This window comes from Trichosurus vulpecula, chromosome 8, assembly GCF_011100635.1.
Source record: "Trichosurus vulpecula isolate mTriVul1 chromosome 8, mTriVul1.pri, whole genome shotgun sequence".
Classification (NCBI taxonomy): Eukaryota; Metazoa; Chordata; class Mammalia; order Diprotodontia; family Phalangeridae; genus Trichosurus; species Trichosurus vulpecula.
In genome coordinates, this window is record NC_050580.1 from 52161422 (window position 1) to 52179800 (window position 18379).

Here is an 18379-nt window from a genome sequence, read left to right on the forward strand (position 1 = left end):
TACTTTTGAGTACCAGGATTTGCACCAATAGTTTGTCTCTTAGTTTATTTATACACTGTGATCTAGTACAAAATGGCAATTCCATAAACCACAGAAGACACGAGACTTATGCTGTCATAACCAGAGATAATGCAATGGTGATTATTTTATTAGCAATTCACAGAACAGAGCAAACAAGATTTCATAAAATTTAGTCAGAAATCACGACATACATTAAGTCAGTTTACCTGCTATTCTATCATGTTACAAAACTGCCGGCAAAACAACATGTCTAAGGAGATTTTTTCCCTTAGATTTTAAGACATCCTGGAGTAGAACATTCAACTGTGAAAGAAAGCTGAATCCTACCTTGAGCCTCTGAAATTGCTGTTGTCCCTGCACTGGTGCGGCTGGTGGGGTTGGATGAGCGTGGCTCTGAACCACCTGTCCTCCATGAGGCTGAACAGATGTTGTGTGATGGTGGCCACTGTGAACAGTTGCTAGCGTGGGGCCATGGCTGCCTGAGCTCTGTGGCACAGCTGAAACCTGAAAACACACAACTCCAGGGCTGAGTCTTTGATGAACAAATTCCCCCCAACATAAACACTGTAAAGAAATCATTAGATGAAGCCCTCCCTGGCCCCCCCACCTACCCAACCACCACCACCAATGCACAAGCCCTGAAAACAACTAGCAACAAAACAGTGATTTTGACTAATAGAGAACAGCAAGCCGATACCATGTTAAAAGAAAGAGCTGGGAATGTCTGATAAGGAAGTAGAGAGAGGGGCAGTGCTTTAAGTAGGAGTCTGGTCATTTAAAATAGCCTTGTTCTTTTGGCTCTACAAAAAACTCTACAACACAGCTGAACACAAGTTAGGAAAGAAAATCCAAACACAAATACCTTTTCTTCAGTCTCCTTAGAAGCAAATACAAGGTGTTTTGTTTTTTTAAAGCTACTTTTTATTTCCTTTTTTAACCTCCACTGATTTCCTTTAAAAGGTGGATGAATTAACAAGAGGAAATTCTGATTCAAGACAAAAGGAAGGAGTGATTGTTGGGGTGGAAATGAAGATTTTGAGGGAAAGTAACCACTCTTTAAGAATCTGTGACACAAAAGGAAAAGTAAGCTGGGAACAACCTGAAATGCCTTCTGGATTTTCAATAGTAGATTTTTAAGGACAAGCTTAGGAACCAATGAATTAAAACTTCTGTATCAGACCAGAAGGGGCAGAAACTCTAAAGAATTAAATTCTGAATACATGAAAAGAAACAATTTCAGTTAAGAGGAACAGGGGAACTCACCAATAAGAAACAACATTTTTAAAGATGGAAACACCAGCTAGGGCATCCCTCCTCCTTTCTCAAGAAGTTTAGCTCTCTAGCTCACCATCTTTCTCCAACTCCTGTCTTTATACTAAGGGATATAAACATTCATGGTGATGCTCCCTCAAACACCTTGACTTCCTAGTTCCACTAGACTCCAATTCCATGACCTCTTCCTCCACAAACTTCAGTCATGCACAGGGATGGTCACACCCTATGTCATCATCATCCACAAATGTTCCACTTCTATTACCAAAACCTGACATTCCACTATCTCATCCTCACTTCCTTTTATTCCATGCCTTACCTCTCCAAACTCTCCTATTTGCTGTTTGTCTTGATCATGACCTCTCATCTCTCTATCCTTAAGTACTTGCTCAGCCTGGCTCTGGCTTCACTTTCCCCTTTTATGATCCCAATCTTAACCTAAGTATACAACACTACACAGTTCTCTAGTAGCCCAATACATCTTCTCACCACCAGAGCCTTGGCAAATCCAAGCCCTAGATTACTTTTACCTTGCTTTTTCTATGCTCCTCCCCATATGCTGAACCAAGACTCCTCACCTGGATCCTCGATGTAGCAAGCAATCTTTTCCCACCTCTCCAAATGATTCCCTATCCCATTCCACCCCTGAGGCTGCACAAAATGTATTCTTTCCTGAAAACTTCCCCTCTCTCCACTGTCCTCTATCCCAGTCTCCAAGAATGAGGCTAGCCAAGGCCATGCCCTCTCTAGGTGCCCCTAATCCCATTCTTCAACAGAATGCCTCCTCAATCATCCCCCACAATTCTAATCTCCAAACCATCCCTATATTTGTTTTTTTTTCCTGCAACCTTCAAACATGCTCAAATCTCTTGAATTCTTAAAAAAAAAAAAAAACCTTCACTAGAGCCTATCAACTCTTCAAGGCATAGGCCTCTCTTCCCTTTCTCAGGGAGGAACTACATTCTATAGCCCCACTGCCTTACTCCTCAATCCTTTTACAATCCAGCTTCCCACCCCAACACTCTGCAATTACTCTCTCCAAATTTACTAATGATAGCTGCCAAATCAGATCAGCCCTTATCCTTCACCTCTGAAGAACAAATGACTTTGTTGCCACGCTCCCACTGCTAGATACTCACTCTTCTCTGGGTTCTTGTGACATTTTCTTTTGATTTTCCAACATGGCCCCAACAGTGGCTGTGTCCCAAGGTGCCCAAGGCCTTGGGGCTCTTCCAGGCTGTTTGCTATTCTCTTTCTACACTGTAATACTTGGTGATCTCATCAGCTCCCTTAGCTTTAATTATCTTATCTAGGAAGAGATGACTCAGATCTAAATATCCAACCCAGTGCCTATTCCTATTGGATATTTAAAACTGAATATTCAATGACGTCAGTGAAATTTGAGAAGAACTGTATAAACTGATGCAGAACAAAGTGAGCAGAACCATAAAGGTTTATAGAATAAGAACAACATTGTAAAGATCAACAATTTTGAAAGACTTAAGAGATCTAACCAACACAATGACCAATCATGATTCCAGAGGACCAAAGATGAAGTCCCCACCTCCTGACAAGTATGAGGGGCTCAAGATGCAGACTGAGATAAATTTTTGGACATGGCCAATAAGGGAATTTGTTTGACTTGTCTCTACATCTGTTATGAGATTTGGCTTTTTTCCTTTTTCTTTTAGGAGAGAAAACAGATTGGAAAAAAATGAATTTTAAAAAATCTAAATGTCCCAATAGACCTCTTAAATCTGTGTATCCAAAACATAATTCCTACCTTTCCTCCCAGCCCCTTCCCCACATGTCCCCCTCCTCCAACTACCCAGACAAGGTGAAACTTAATAAGGATTGAAGGTCAGCTCTTGGCTGATTCACAGTAGCTGTGCCTCCACTGGCAAGGCTAAATAAAAACCCTCAGTGCTCCAACCAAAGCTCTGGAACTATAACTAGGGAAGGAGCTGCAGGTCTGTACCAGTAGAGGGAGTCTCCACACTAAAGGTTCCCCATATGGATAAAATAAGATGAGGACAAAATAAATGCCAAATCTTATACCATGGGTTTGTGGGACTGAACTCATAAGTATAAGAGAGGAGGAGGTATATAGAGAGTTAGTAGTTCAAATAAAAAAGAATGATGGATTTCTAGTGGAAAGTTCTAGTCAGGAGTGTGATAACCGAAAAAACAAAAACAATCTTAGGCTACGTTAAGAAAAAAATAGCCTCCCCAGCTAGGGACATTGGGAGTTCTACCGCACTCTGTCCTGGTCAGACTACCTGTGGACCACTGTACTCAGTTCTGACACATTTTGGAAAGGACATTGATGAACCAAGAGTACAGGCAGGCAACCAGGAGAGTGATGAGCCTTGCATTCATGCTCATATGAGAACAGTGTGAAAGAGGTACTGATGACGATCATGATCGTGATCATAATGATGGTGACAAGGTTTTTAAAGTGCTTTACTAATATTATCTCAGTGCATCCCCACAGCAACCCTGGAAGGTAGGTATTCTTATTGCCATTTTACAGATGACAAAAGAAAGGGTGAGAGAGGATAAGTGTGGTCCAGGAACACACAGCCAGTGACTGAGGTCATATCTGAACTCAGGTCTCTCTGACTGCAGGCCCAGTGCTCTCTACATGCACTGTGCTACCTGGCTTCTCTGCGAGTGTGGCCCAGTCCTACCTGATAGCTGGGAGTAACAGAGTACTGAATTCCTGTAGCTGACTGCATGGTCTCAGAGACTGTCTCATACACAGGAGGTGCAGGGGCAAGCACTCGGTGCTGGTGTGGAAATGCTTCTGTGCTGCTGGCGATACGTCGCTGCTGGGACGCATACACAGGTGATTCCTGGTCATCCAAGCGCCGCTTCATTCTGCAGTCATACTCGGGGATGCTCTACAAAACCTAGGAGAAGCAAAAATTATTTAATCACATTCTCCAGCCTAAGAAGATAAACCATCAGCTATGCACAAAAGCTCCAACAATAATGTGATACATACCCAACAGTTTTAAATTCAAAGTAAATTTGGTTGGGAAACCTCTATGCTAGAGAGAAACCCTGCCTGGTGCAGCGTCTGGATCATAGGATCCAGAGCTTTAGAGTTTCAAGGGATCTCAGTACCACTGAGACATACCCACTCTCATTTTACAGATGAGAAATAAGCCCAAGAAAAGTTAAGTGACTTGCTCAAGGTCCCATAGCTAATAAGTGTTTGAGGTTAAGATTTGAAAAGAGGTCTTCCAGAATTCAAGGCTAGAGATCTCTTCTCTACCATCAAAATAACCAAGTGTTCAAAACTGAAATATTTCTTGTAAATTGATTTGAACCTGAAGAAAACGTCCTCTAGTTTCTAAAAGACACATCCAACACCAGTTGTCTTAAAGTTCAATTCCATCTAAATGTAAACCATACAGGTATGCCAACAGAACATTTCTAATACATGTAATCATAAATTCTTAAAGTTCTAGTTAGTTCTCTGGCCAATTTAGTTTCTATTAAACAGGTGACCTCCCTGCTTTAACTCCCTCTGCATTTCAGTTCTTTCCAAAGCAAACACTCAACTCCTACTTCCCAGGTAATATTAATCTACAAATCTCACTAGAGTAGTACTGTAGTGTGAGTCTAAAGACATAGGTTTTCTAGACGCCTGTACTACCACTAATAATCTATATGACCTTTAACTAGATTATTCTAAGATCCTTTCTAGCCCTGTAATTCTAGGATTTTAAATGTAAATTTGGCTCAATATTGTTCCAAAGTTGTCCAATATTTAACCAACTGTGAAAACCTTTCCAATTCTCAAATCTATTCCTAAGTTAATCCAAAAATACTTCCACTTGAGGAATATTTTTCTTAACACCAAAGGTAGGAAGACTAACCACCGGGGCGCCTTGGACTTTCCAGAGCTCTTTTCAAAATCAATTATCACTAACACAAATATAATTCACTGCCAGATGAAGAGCAGGCAAAAAGCACATTCCATCCTCCAACCAACACAATAGGACTTTGTTTTACTTCCTGTCATTTCACAAAAATTTCTTAAAATGCCATCACTTTGCCTGGTAAATGCAGTAGCAACAGCAGCCAGTGGCAGGCAACAGCAGCACTTGGCAGAAAACATAAATACAAAAAGCTTTGATACAACCTCAATGAAACTTCTCCTTCCATTCCCCTCATTCCTTACGTACAAACTGGTCATGGCTCTCAGAACAACTCCTTCAAGCTTACTTTCAGCCATCTTTTGGGCTCCTTATCCCCTTGTTTCCGAGAACTATATACCCTATCACTCTTGCCTTCTCTCAGCCAACCTTCAGGCTTCACAAACCTAAGTCAAAAGAAGAACATCAAGGTAACCGTTTAGCAAAATATGCAACTTTAACGTTATTTCATGCATATTTGTCACAAATGATTAGCCATATAATATTAGAACAGAGACTTTTGGACCATAAGGATCATGTCTCTATCTAAACTCTGCTATCACATTTAGCCCAGTTTCAAAGTTCAATTAACAACAGCTTATGATTTATACACATTTGACATTTTACAAAAGACTTGCCTTACAAACCACCTTAAGAGATAAGGATTGACAGTCCAATTTTACAGATGAGTACACAGGCTCAGTGACTAAAGTGATTTAAACTGAAGGTCACAAAACAAGGAAGCTGCAGAACCAGGGTTTGCACCTAGTGCTGCTCTCTCCACTTCTCAATAATTCTTATGAATAATCATGCATCTGCTGGCTCCCTATTACTACCCTCGAGGATCAAATATAACTTCTTTGTTTGGCTTTTAAAATAGTCCTTCATACCTTACTCCCAACTCCCCCTTTACATATTCTATTATCCAATGACACTGGGGGGCATCGTGCTTTTCCCCAAACAAAATACTTCATCCCCTGACTCTATGCATTTTCACTGGCTGTACCCCACATCTGTAATTCTCTCCTCCTCTATATTTCCTGACTTCAAGTCTCTGCTAAAATCCTACTTTCTGAAAAAAGACTTTCCAGATGCCCTTAACATTTTCACTCTGTATCTCCAAATTACCCTGGATTTACTTAGTTGCTGTATGTTATCTCCCTCCCCCTCTTAGGTTGTGATTTACTTGAACTGTTTTTGACTTTCTTCATATGCCCAATGCTTAGCACATTGCCTGATACATATTAAATGCTTAATAAATGCCTGCCGAGTGACTGACTGGCCTCAAAGTAGCTATTACTTCAATGAACTCCAAAATCGGGTTTTTCAGTTCCGCTGATCAGAAACCTTGGTGCTTGCTCCTCTGACACAAATCTGTCTTGAGTGAACTAATTTTAACCTTTTATGCTGGAAGAGTTCTCATCGCAGGTGGGAAACTAAATTAGGATTAGGATACTCAGGGAATCAGAGTAAGGCCTGGGTGCTCTCAAGCGGCTGGTGTGCCCTGCTCAAACTCTTTACACAGCTTCCCCTTTTCCAGTGCTCCAAGCTATCCTTTGTAGGTGTTCTAATTAAGTTAGTTTCTTTGTCACAAGGTCCCCTACTGGTAAACATGAGGGACTCCCTGTAAAGCTCACCCTGGTCCTAAGATTACCATTAATCAGGAGAGTATGTCTTGACTGACCAGAGGTCAAAAGCCAATCAATATAAAATGCTAAACCATTCTTATGGATATGATTTATTTCCTATATTTAAAGAAGCTACTTTTTCTTGCTCTTTTTTCAAGTTAGACAGTCTTCCTACTTTGACAGTCTAGCACTTGTTAATCAAATTCCCTTATTTTATAATGGTTTTCCTTGCTCCAATTAATATATTCCTTTATGAAAAAACTACTTAAGTATGACAGTAGGGGGAATGCTTTCAAAAAGAGTACACTTGAGGAGCAGAAACTGACAGACCCTGCAGAAACCAAGACAGTGGAAGTACCTGGGTTGTATAACAGCTTTGAGCACCGCCCCCAACTATTCTGAATACTAGACCTAATTTCCTACAAGTCCACAGCCTTCTTAGAGAGAGAAGACTGCTGTGGGTATGAAGAACAGTTTTGATTTACCAACCTGGGACTTCAGGAGAACAACTCAGAGCATCAGTTGTTTCTACCACTTAAAGTTTCCCAAAGTGATACCACTATGATAAAGCTTCAGGAAAGCTTGTTTCTTGAAGGACTAATTACTAGGGAAACTTTAGACCTGTTCAATCCCCCTCCCCTCCCTTACTGGACTCATTCCACTTTTTATTTACTTACTTGCCTCGGTAAAAATCATAGAATGTAGAGCTATATGGAAAACTTGCTCCATGCCTTTCCTGTTTTGTCCCTACTAACTCTTTACAGTATATTTTTAAAATATGCAATGTACAAGTACCCTTTCAGAATTCATTTAGCTAGAAAATATTTACTAAAATGATTTTTTTTAAAAAGTGCAAACCCCACTCTTCTGAATTTTAAAATCTAATTGGGAAGATAAGGCTTACAAACACGAAAGGATAGTAATACAAAGCAGCAGTTCATTCTTAAGTTAGTGAAAAAGCTAAGTGCTCTCTTATCCTCGCTCAATGTAATACTAAATGTTCAGTGGAGTGAGGCTTAGTTTAAATCGGGTAAAGACTTATGTGAATGAAGGAGGTAAGCCTCTGAAAATGGATAGGATCTGGAGCAGCTAGGTGGCACAGTGAGTAGAGCACTGGCCCTGGACTCAGGAGGACCTGAGTTCAAATCTGCCCTCAGACACATGTACTAGCTGTATGACCTTGGGCAAGTCATTTAACCCCAATTGCCCTGCCTTCCCCTCTCCAAAAAACCAACCAAACAAAAAAAAATGGATAGGATCTAGGGAGGAAAAGAGCACACAAAAGGAAATGCATCCTAGTCACAAAAAAAGTTCCAGCTATCTTGATCAAGGAACTCCTACCCCAGACACACAGCTCTTGTAAGAAGGGGTCCACGACACAAAAGAAGGTTCAGAACCCCTCTATAGGAGGTTCAGATAACAGCAATCCAGCAGCAGCTCACTGTCACTTAGGTCACTTAGACCTAAGCTGGGAACTTGCAGAGCTCAGACCAGAGGGCAGCAATCAGACTCTGCCTTGGATCAGACCTTTGGGAGCACTGGAAGCTTGCAGGTCCCCATCCTGAGCTTCCTGAACACCACAACATTCAACATCCCAAGAAGGAAGCAACAGACCTTTTCTCCTTAAATTCTGCAAAGTCCACCCCAAACTTAGTCGAAAGTCAGGAAGTAGGCCAGGAGAATGAACAAACAAAAAAAGAATCCCACTGTAAAAACCTATTATGGTAACAGGACACTCAAGAAACCCCCCAAAAGAGAATGGCTCCAGAACATCTACAAGAAAATTATCAAAGAAAAACACACAGCTTAGACACAAATGCAACTAAAACTCCTAGAAGAGATTAAGCAAGAGTTAAAAAAATGCTGAGACACTAGTGTTAAAACCTAGAAAGTAAATGAGAACTAGAGAAGATGAACAGCTTGGCAGAAGAGATATGAAACCATGTCCGTGAGACAATCTCCTGGAAAGTTAGAATGGAGCAACAAGAACCCAATATTTCCACAAGACAAGAAGAAATATTAAAACAAAGTCAAAAGATCGCAAAAAGTGAAAATATAAGACATTTCACGGCAAAAACCATTGACTTGGAAAATATTTCAAGAAGAAAAAAATTTAAGACCTACAGAATACCTGAACACCATGATCAAAACAAGAACCTAAACACCATGTTTCAAGAAATCTTAAAAGAAAACTGCACAGCTATCTGATGACCAGAGAGCCAAGTAGAAACAGAAAGAATTCATTGGTCATCTCCTAAAAGAAACGCTAAAATGAAAGTTTCTAGGAATATCATAGTCAAAATTCAGGGTTTCCAGGTCAAAGAAAAAATACTTCAAGCAACCAGAAAGAATTCAAGTACTGAAGAAACCACTGTCAGGATTACACATGATATAAGAACTACCACTATAAAGAGATTGGGAGACTATATTCCAGAAAGCAAAGAAAACAGGTTTACAGCCAAGAATAACTTACTCAGTAAAAGTTAGTATAATCCTATATGGGGGGAGGATGGACCTATAATGAACTAAAGGACTTCAAAGCATTTCCTGATGAAAACACCTGAGCTGTATAGAAACTTTGAAGTTGGGGGGGGGGGGGGGGAAGAAGAGAAATATAAAAATGCAGGTATAAACGAAAAATGATTAAAGACTAAACAAGGATAAACTACTTACATTCTAATGTGTTTCCACTGAACCCTCTTGATGAGGGTCGGGTCTCTGGAAATCCCCTTGAACCTGATGGAGTACAGTGTCTGGGAATCCCCTTGAACTCCTTGAATCTTCTTATTAGATCTGGCCTCCCCCTAAGGCCATAAACCTTTCATTATCTAGGCCCAAATCTCTACCTAGCCTAGCCCTCTATTGTCCAGCAGCTTCCCACCTCCAATCCTGATCAAAATATCTATACCCTAGCTCTGTTACCCTAGCCTTCTGTAGTCTTTCTTATCCAGGTAGCCTTCAGCTATTTCCCAGGGTCTGACCTCACCCTAGTCACCCCAGTCCACTCTAAACCCCATCTCTAATCATCCCAGACTACCCAAGACCCTACCCCTCAGTCCCTCCCACAATCTCTCTGTATGTAAGTTTCATCTTGCCTCCATGAGGGGGCTCAGATTGAATCTGGCCCGCTTGTCACAAAGGGTGGGATTTCTTAAGGCAACCCATTATGGCGAATCTTTAATAAACTTTGTCTTTTTCCTTGGCCAAGAAAGCTTGGGTAGAAATCTTTCAGCAGGACCTGGCGTGTCGGTATTTTGGGGTCTCGAGCACCCCTAAAAGCCTATGGTTCCCTACCATCATCATTTTTCTTTAACCTCATCATTATTGTCAAAAGGGTGTAAGAAATGGGAGGAGTTTTGTTTCCACAGAACTAAAGGTGTGCTTCCCCACCCTCCCCCACCCCAGCTTTAGCTTAGCAGAAACCAGGCCTCAAGGTCGGTCAGGTGAGAGGTCAGAGGCTTGTACCCATGGGCATGCTTTTTGAGAAGGCAGTCTGAGGAATTAGAGAGGCCAAACCCACTTGAACCAGTTCAAGCTTATCTAGGGTCTGGTCTTGGTCAAGAATCCAGGCCTACTGATTTACATAATTTGCATATGTTAAAGAGGGAAAGTAGGGGAAGTAAAAGAATACAGTTTAATCCTAAACTAAGACAAGGAAAATCTAATTAACTTCACTTTTGCTTCTGTATCCTTATTATCCTATTTATATAAACTGTATAACCTAGGAAAACTATGAAAAAAACAAAGACTGTAAACTAACCATGACTCCAACAGGAGTGGAGGGAATGGTTACCCCTGCTCCTGCAGCTGTATCAGTGTGAGTGTTCCCATGAGCACTACACCCGCTCTCTCGAGGAACGTAATAAAATGCCTTCCTCTGCCCACTCTGGTCTTGAGTTCTTTGGGTGAGAATGGGCAAATCACATGGATGTTCCTAAGGTCAAGTGAAGGGAAGCAATAGGCAGCGGAAGCTTGCCAGGCTTACTCCTGGATCTTGTCTTGGGGTGTCTTGTGATCCCCACTGTGGTGTTAAGAGGACTACCACTCTGGATTCCCTTGGGGAACCCTGTGGTCTGCACAGCCTTCTTAAGGGGACATCACTTGGGACTTCCCTGTCTTGGGAGCCTTGTGATCTTACCACTGCCCTAAGGGGCCATCACTGGGGTCTTCCTTAGGGTCTATCCCCTAGGAGGCCCTGTGATCCCCACAGATTAAGGGGTAGTTACCACTTGGTCTTCCTCTGGGAGCGCTGTGGTCTGTATAGCCTTCCCTAGGGATTATCACAGGGTTCTTCCTCAGGACTTTGGCCCTGCCTAGGAAGTCTAATGATCCCCAAAGCCACATATTCTCACAATTTGGGGAAGTCCAGTGATCCCCAAAACCATGTTTCTCACAAGGGGTCATAGAGGAAGCTGATTGGATATAAGGCCTGGGGGTGGTTCAGCTGTTTCTTGATGATTTTAACAGAACAGAAAGAGAAGAGGGAGTAAGTGGGAGAGAAAGGGAAAGAAAAGTAAGGGAAAGCTATTATTTCACATAATCAGTGGGCATCTACACAAATAAGGAGGAAAGAGTGCTAAGAAGGCATGGACTCTTGAACCTCACTCTCATCTGAACTGATCAAAGAACACACATACAAACATACAAAGAATTGGGCACCAAAAAAAAAAAACCATCTCAATAAAAGATAAACAGGGAAATCGGAAACAAAGAGGACCAGGGAGAGTAGATTAAAGGATGGATTAATCCTAATCAAAAGAAACTAAAAATGTAAAAACCAGAGCTCTGAGGGAAATCTGAGGAGAGGCCCATTCACTGGTGAATGGCGAACAAGCTATTTCAAAAGAAGGTGACAGGATACTATTGTATTCTTATGATGAAGGGGAGACTTTCAAAGAAACCTGGGAAGACTTGTATGAACTGATGCAAAGTGCAGCAAACAAAAAGAGAACAATTCATACAAAACAACATAGTAAAGACAAATAACTTTGAAAGAATTAGGAACGTTGATCAGTGAGTGTATTGACTAACCACAATTCTAGGACTAATGATGCTACCTATTTCCTAATAGAGAGGTAAAGGACTCAATTCAGAATGAGCCTCATCTTTTTGAACATTGCCAAGGTGGACATGTTTTGATTGACTACAAGCTTGTAACAGGGGTTTTGCTTTTTTTTAATATTCTCAATGGGGGAAGAGGATTAAGATGGGAGAAGGGGAAAAAAAAGATTTTTCCTGACTGAAAAAAATACACAATTTTTTAAAAAGGTCAATAAGAGCTGAAAAAGGATGATGATAATGATACTAACAGCCAACTAAAAGCCAATATGATACTTGAAGGTTTGAAAAGCCTTGAAAATATTGCAAACGTATTATCTCATTTGAGTCTCCCAACAATCCTTCCAGATAGATATCTAGCTGTCATCATTATCCTCATCTAACAGATTAAATGACTTGCCCAGGAACATACAGCTATTTTAAACATCTGAGGCAGGCATCAAACTGGAATCTTCCTGCTCCAAGATAAGCATTTGCACCCTCTACACCACCTGCTGTCATGATTTTTGCTCAGGAGCCACACAGAAATCAAAGACAGTTAAGAACTGGGGGAAAAAAAAAGATCAAAGAATGGCTTACTCCAAAGTGGAAGGGGTGAATGGTAGGGCAGGGGAGGAAGAGGAAGAAGAAAAGGACAAGATGGTGCAACTGACTTCTATTTATATGCCAGTACAAAGAGGTAGCTCATTTGACAAACTTCAGTTTCTCAGTTAAGAACTCACTATATGACAAACAAATACTGCTGGGAAAACTGGAAAGTCGTCTGATGGAAACTAAATACACACCAATGTCACACTACATGCTAAGATAAACTCCAAAATGGATGCATGATTTAAATATAAAAGGTGAAATAAATTAGAGCAGCAAAGAAAAAAATTACCTTTCAGCTCATGGATAGAGGAACAGTTCATGACTAAATGATAAAATGGTTGGTTTAAATCATATAAAATGAAAAAGATGTTGCACAAATAAAAGCAATGCAGTTAAAATGAAAAGGGAAACAGGTATGGGGGGGGGGGAATCTTTGGAGCAGTTTTCTCTGATAAGGGTCTCTTTTAAATGAGACCAATTCAAATTTATAAGAAGAGTTATTTTCCAATTCAAAGGAAGGAACCAGCATTTTTCTAAGGCACAAATCTGAGCAATCAATAGCCACATGAAAAAAAGGCTACAAATGACTGATAATTAGAGTCAAAAATTAAAGCAAGGATACACCTCATACCTGTAAGATAGGCAAAGTTGACAAAAAGGAAAATGACAAATTTTGTAAGGACCATGTGAAAACTAGCATATTAATGCACTGCTGGAACTATGAACTGTGCTAGCCATTTTAGAAAGCAATTTAAATGATGGCCCAAAAATGCTAAAATTGTGCATACTTTTAAATCCTGCAATAACACCTATATATCCCCAAGAAGATCAAAGAAAGAAAAAAAAAAACTCCTATGTACAAAAATATTTATGGCTGCCCCTTTTGGGGTGGTAAAGAACTAGAAACTTGTGGAGGGGTTGTCCATCAATTGGGCAATGGCTGAACAATTTATAGTGTATGAATGAATGTAATGGAAAACTATGGTGTTGTAAAAAAAAATCATGAAAACCTGTTTCAGAGAAACCTGGGAAGACTTGTATGAACTGATTCATAGTTGAAATGAATAGAACCAGGAGAAAAATATATACAATAATGACAGCACTATAAGGACAAACAACTTTGAAAGACTTAACTCTATCAACACAATCGCCAATGAGACAATAGACGAAGTATGCTAGCCACCTCCTGACAGAGGTGATGGATTCAAGTTGCAGAATGAAGCATGTATTTTTGGATATGGCCAATGAGGAAATTTCGTTCACTGGACTTTGTTTTCCCACTCGAGTTAGGATAGGTAGGGGAGAAAATAAATGTTTATAAATTTAAAAACTAAAAAATTTTAAAAAGCAAAAAACAAAGTGGTGACTCTTTCCCATCAAAAATCAATTCATCCCCAATTGGAGAGATATCATCAAAAGCTCCAAATAAAGAACTCCCCACGTCTGCCTCCTGCACGCATATGTAGGTGAAGCCCTCCCACGGGCAATAACCTAAAGACTCCTGGGCCTTTTCATCTGACCTGCAACTGAACCCTCTTGCATGTAGTATCCCCCAATGAGACTGAGCTCCTACAGTAGGGCCTATCTTGCTTTTTTAATCATATCCCCAGCACTTGGTAAAGTGCTTGGCATGTAGTGAGCATTTAATCAATGCCTTTTCCTATATCTATTCACTTAAACTTGTAAGCAATCAGAAGCCACTTTAAGTTTTTGAGAAGGAGATTAAAGATTAATTTGGGAACATTATTTAGAGATAGTAAGGATGGAGGGGGAGGAGGGATGAGGCAATGAAGATAAGAATAGGATCAATTACCTGAAGGGGGGAAGGGGTTCCAGGCAGATGAAGGGACATTATCCAGAAAGGCCAAGGTACCCTAAAAAGGGGGAGGAAAGGGAGTGGATAGAATTCTGGCAGAGATAAATAGAGTAAGCACTTTGAAGGGAGTACTACTGAATTAGAAAGGTGGGAGAGAACTCTTTAGGGGCAGGAGGAAGGCAGGAGGGTGGGTGGGGTGAATAAGATGCCCGATTTTCACCATCAGGTTCATCCATGTCATATTTTCTGTGTGCCAGGGACCAAACCAGATCTTTCTTCTCTGATTAGAATCTATGTCCTCTTGGCTATAAAAGAGAACAGCCTCCAAGCACAGAGTGAAACAAATGAGCGCATGGTTCTTGTGTTTACTTCTTACGGCAGAATGGGGCAGTGGAAAGCATGCAAGATTTGGAGTCAGAGCTGTGATTAAATACTAGCTTTGCTATTTATTGCCCATAACCTGGAGAAATGTATTTAAGTTTGCTGGACTTCAGTTTGCTTATCAGTATAACTGAGCTTAGACTAAATGGTTGGTCTTTTATGGCCTTATCTTTTCTTTTGAGGCAAAGTGATTTTAGAGTAATGGAGGCTAAGGGCTTGAGGTTAAATATTAGCCTGGGTCTCTGTCATTCTGAGCAGTCATTTGGCTTCTTTAGGCCTCAGTTTCTTCATCTGTAAAATGAAGGGGGAAGAGAAATATGACTGGCTGTCAAAGGTGAGGGAGAGGAGGAAGACACTACTCACAAGTGAGAAGATCAAGAAAGGCCTCTTGAAGTAAGTGGCCCTTGAGAAGAGCTTGAAAGGGAACCAAAGTCCAAGTCAAGGCAGGGGTGACAGAACAGTCCACAAAGGCAAAAAGGAGAAGGAATGTGCTGTGAAGGGAAAGCAAGTGAGCCAGTGAGCTGACAGGACAGAAGGGGGAGTAGTCATGTGTAGCCAACCTGGAAGCCAGGCTCCAGCCAGGATGTGCAGGGCTTTTAAAAGGAATCCGCATTTTACCTAAAGGCAAAGGGGAGCCAGTGAGGAATTCTCTAGCAAAGAAATAGCATGCTTAGACTCATGCTTTAGGAATATCAATTTGGCAGGTTGGAATATAGAGCAGAAACTTGGATGCAAAAAAACCCATACTCCAACAATCCAGGGACAATGAAAAGCCAAATTAGGGTGCTTGGGAGATGAGTATTGTACAGTGGATAGAGTGCTGAGCCTAGAGTCAGACAGACTCATCTTCCTGAGTTCAAATGTGACCTCAGACTCTTATTAGCTGTGTGATCCTGGGCAAGTCACTTTACCCATTTACCTCAGTTTCCTCATCTGTAAAATGAGCTGGAGGAGAAGAAGAGTCTGACACAACAGAAAAACAAATGAACAAATGGACGAGTGTCATGAGGGGGCAAGACTATGCTGTTAATTTCTGGTTTCTATAATTCTGTACCCTTTTCTTATATGTATAAAGGATATGGTTTTTGTTTTTTAGAATTTTGTAACTGTTAAGTTACAAAAGTTACTTTCACTTATAGATCAACACAGATCTTTCATTGCAGTAACAGGTTGAAGAGAATAAGAGGATAGGCGTAGCATTCTGTGGAATGTGAATGGATCGCTTGCTATAGAATCTACGTATATATTAACACAACTACATTTATCTAAGTCTCCTCTTGAATCTTTGCATATGGATGTTCAATCTCCCTTCCCATAGAATCCTATCTAGTATTCTGCATTTTCAAGGGAAAAAATCATAAGATTTTCTATAAGGCTTGGATTCCTCACTTGAAAATATAACCCAAGGCCACCTCTTCTGACACTTCCCAGAAAACTGTTAAGTACCCCCTTAGTATCAACTACCCCATGCGTTTTGCTTTCACCCCTAAGACTCTTTTTGAGGTCTACCCTTCTTTACTCAATAATAATAATCCCACACATAAAGTGCCCAACTAGTCCCAGTGGGCATCAGGAATAAGATTTTCTACATGCCCTTTGCTAGCCAATCTTGAATAAACTGGGGAAAATGCCACTCCTATACTCTCATTCTCCTCAACCCATTACTAAAAAGAAAGATCTCAGTGTAGATCTAGAAGTGACCAAATAATACCTTCTTCCCACACAACACCATCCTGAACACCCTTGCCCAGCCAGGCCCAACCAGACCACCCCCCCTGCCCCGGCCAAAGGAGGGTTCATCTTTCATACTCATCAGGGATAAGACCTTTTCCTACTCAAGAAAAAAAACTGGAAAGCTTTCTTTTTAAGCTGTCAGAGCACAGGAATCTGGGGGATTGTCACACAGTTGCCCTATTCAGCAAAGAGATTTAGAAGCCAACAGTGTCCCACTCCTATCTCCTCTGGACAGTAAGTCTTGTGCATGGGTTTCTTTTTGCCCTTACTACTATGAACACTCATGTGGACAGGCATTCCCCATCCAAATAAAGGAAATGAAATAGGAAAGAAGGCAAAATCTCTTCTTCATTTTAAAATTCCTTAAACTCAAGAAGTTTTCGTTCCAACTATTGCAGTGAGTGGCCCTAATTCAAGTACAGAAAAGGGAATAGACATTAGTAGAACAGACAATATTTAGCAATTCAATGGATGGGGGTGGATAAAAGTAAATGAATCTAGGACTCCCAGGCTGCAAACTTGGGTAACTAGAATGGTAGTGCTCTATGTAGAAAAAAGAAATTTACTGGCAGAGCATGTTGAAGTGAGGTAAGCATTTTTGCCAACTCCTCCCATCATACATCTCCCACCCCCAAACAACTTTAAAAAGCACATCTAATCAAATTTGGAGCAGGATAAACACTAAAAAGTCCCCATGGGTCATTTTTCTAGCCCAGAGGCGCTTAGGAGGATATAAAGAGAAGTCTGCTGACCCTGGGGTGGGACCTAGCGGAAGGTGCAGCCTAGAGGAAGCACAGGCAGCTGTGGGCCATAGGGATAGCAAAGGCTATCATAAGCTGATTGTTATGTTTGTCCTTCCTTTTCGAAGAGGACCATGGCATCAAGGAAATGATGACGTGACTAGCAGTTGACTTTGATTTGAGTAAGGTAGGGCTGTGCAAGGTCACCAGCTTCACTTTTCTCCTCCAGAGCCTTCTGGATCCAGTGACCAGATATTCATCAGGAAGACTGGAGATAGCCCAGGACGCAATGGGTAACTTTGGCCCTTTGATGCTAAGGGCTTTTCAGGGACTCACTTAGAGTTTGGTAAAGACCATTAAGCGAACAAGGCTCTTTAACAAGTGAGTCAAGGGATGGCCCCTTTAATTAGAAAAAGAAAAAAAAAAAGAGGGAAGGGGAAGACCCTCAGGATTGCTGTTCCAAAGATAAACCACGGATTTCCATTGATATTCACTCAAAGCCATTAAGTAGAAATAGGGCAGGGACTTATAGCTCCAGAGTGAACTGGGTTTAAGGTTTTGTGAAGTAAGGGAGGAAGAAAGGAAAAATCTTTGCTCACCTGAAAAATTAAACTATCAACTGCTTTTCTGAGATAAGGACATTTTTGCTCAGTTAACTTAAAAGAACATTTTTAGCAAACAAGGGATCATTTTGTAAAACTGCATATACCTTCCAATGATTATAGGAAAGGGAGTGCTTCCATTTTTTGTTCTACTGAAAGAAAAGACTCCAGCTCAAAGCAAAAACAATGTTCCTCATTAGCATGATCTACCACTTCTATCTCTGCATATGGATGGCAGCACCAGGAGGACACAGTACCCAAGGAATATTAAAGGGAGAGAACCCAGGTTAGAAGGCACTGGACACCAGATCAGAAGTGATTTAGCAGTACTGTCAACTAAAACTCAGTTCCAAGATGGAGAAGAACGGTTACAGTTGAGAAGGAGCACTCACTACTTGGGAAAGGACCAGAGTACAGACAAGGAGGGCAATGACCAGAACTCTCTGGAAAACTTATAGGCTGAGTTGTCAAAGTAGCAGAAGAGCATAAAAATACAGAACTCCAGGAGAGACATCCTTCCGACCCCCAGAGGTGAGCAGAGCCCAACTCCAACATAAAGACCAAAGTCAAGAAATAGTATATAAAAATAAACAAACAAACAAACAAAAAA

At 40.9% G+C, this 18379-nt stretch overlaps 1 protein-coding gene across 3 annotated transcripts in view; it reads right to left on the reverse strand.

Moving 5' to 3' along the window:
* SIN3A (SIN3 transcription regulator family member A) overlaps positions 1-18379 on the reverse strand; it is an 83565-nt gene that overhangs the window by 33291 nt on the left and 31895 nt on the right. For all 3 annotated transcript variants that reach the window (XM_036734998.1, XM_036734995.1, XM_036734997.1), the window contains exons 2-3: positions 3984-4205; positions 349-525 (exon numbers count right to left, since the gene is read on the reverse strand). In XM_036734998.1, the coding sequence (XP_036590893.1) occupies positions 349-525; positions 3984-4172 (366 nt within the window). In that variant the 5' untranslated portion in view covers positions 4173-4205. The remainder of the gene's footprint in view (positions 1-348; positions 526-3983; positions 4206-18379) is intronic.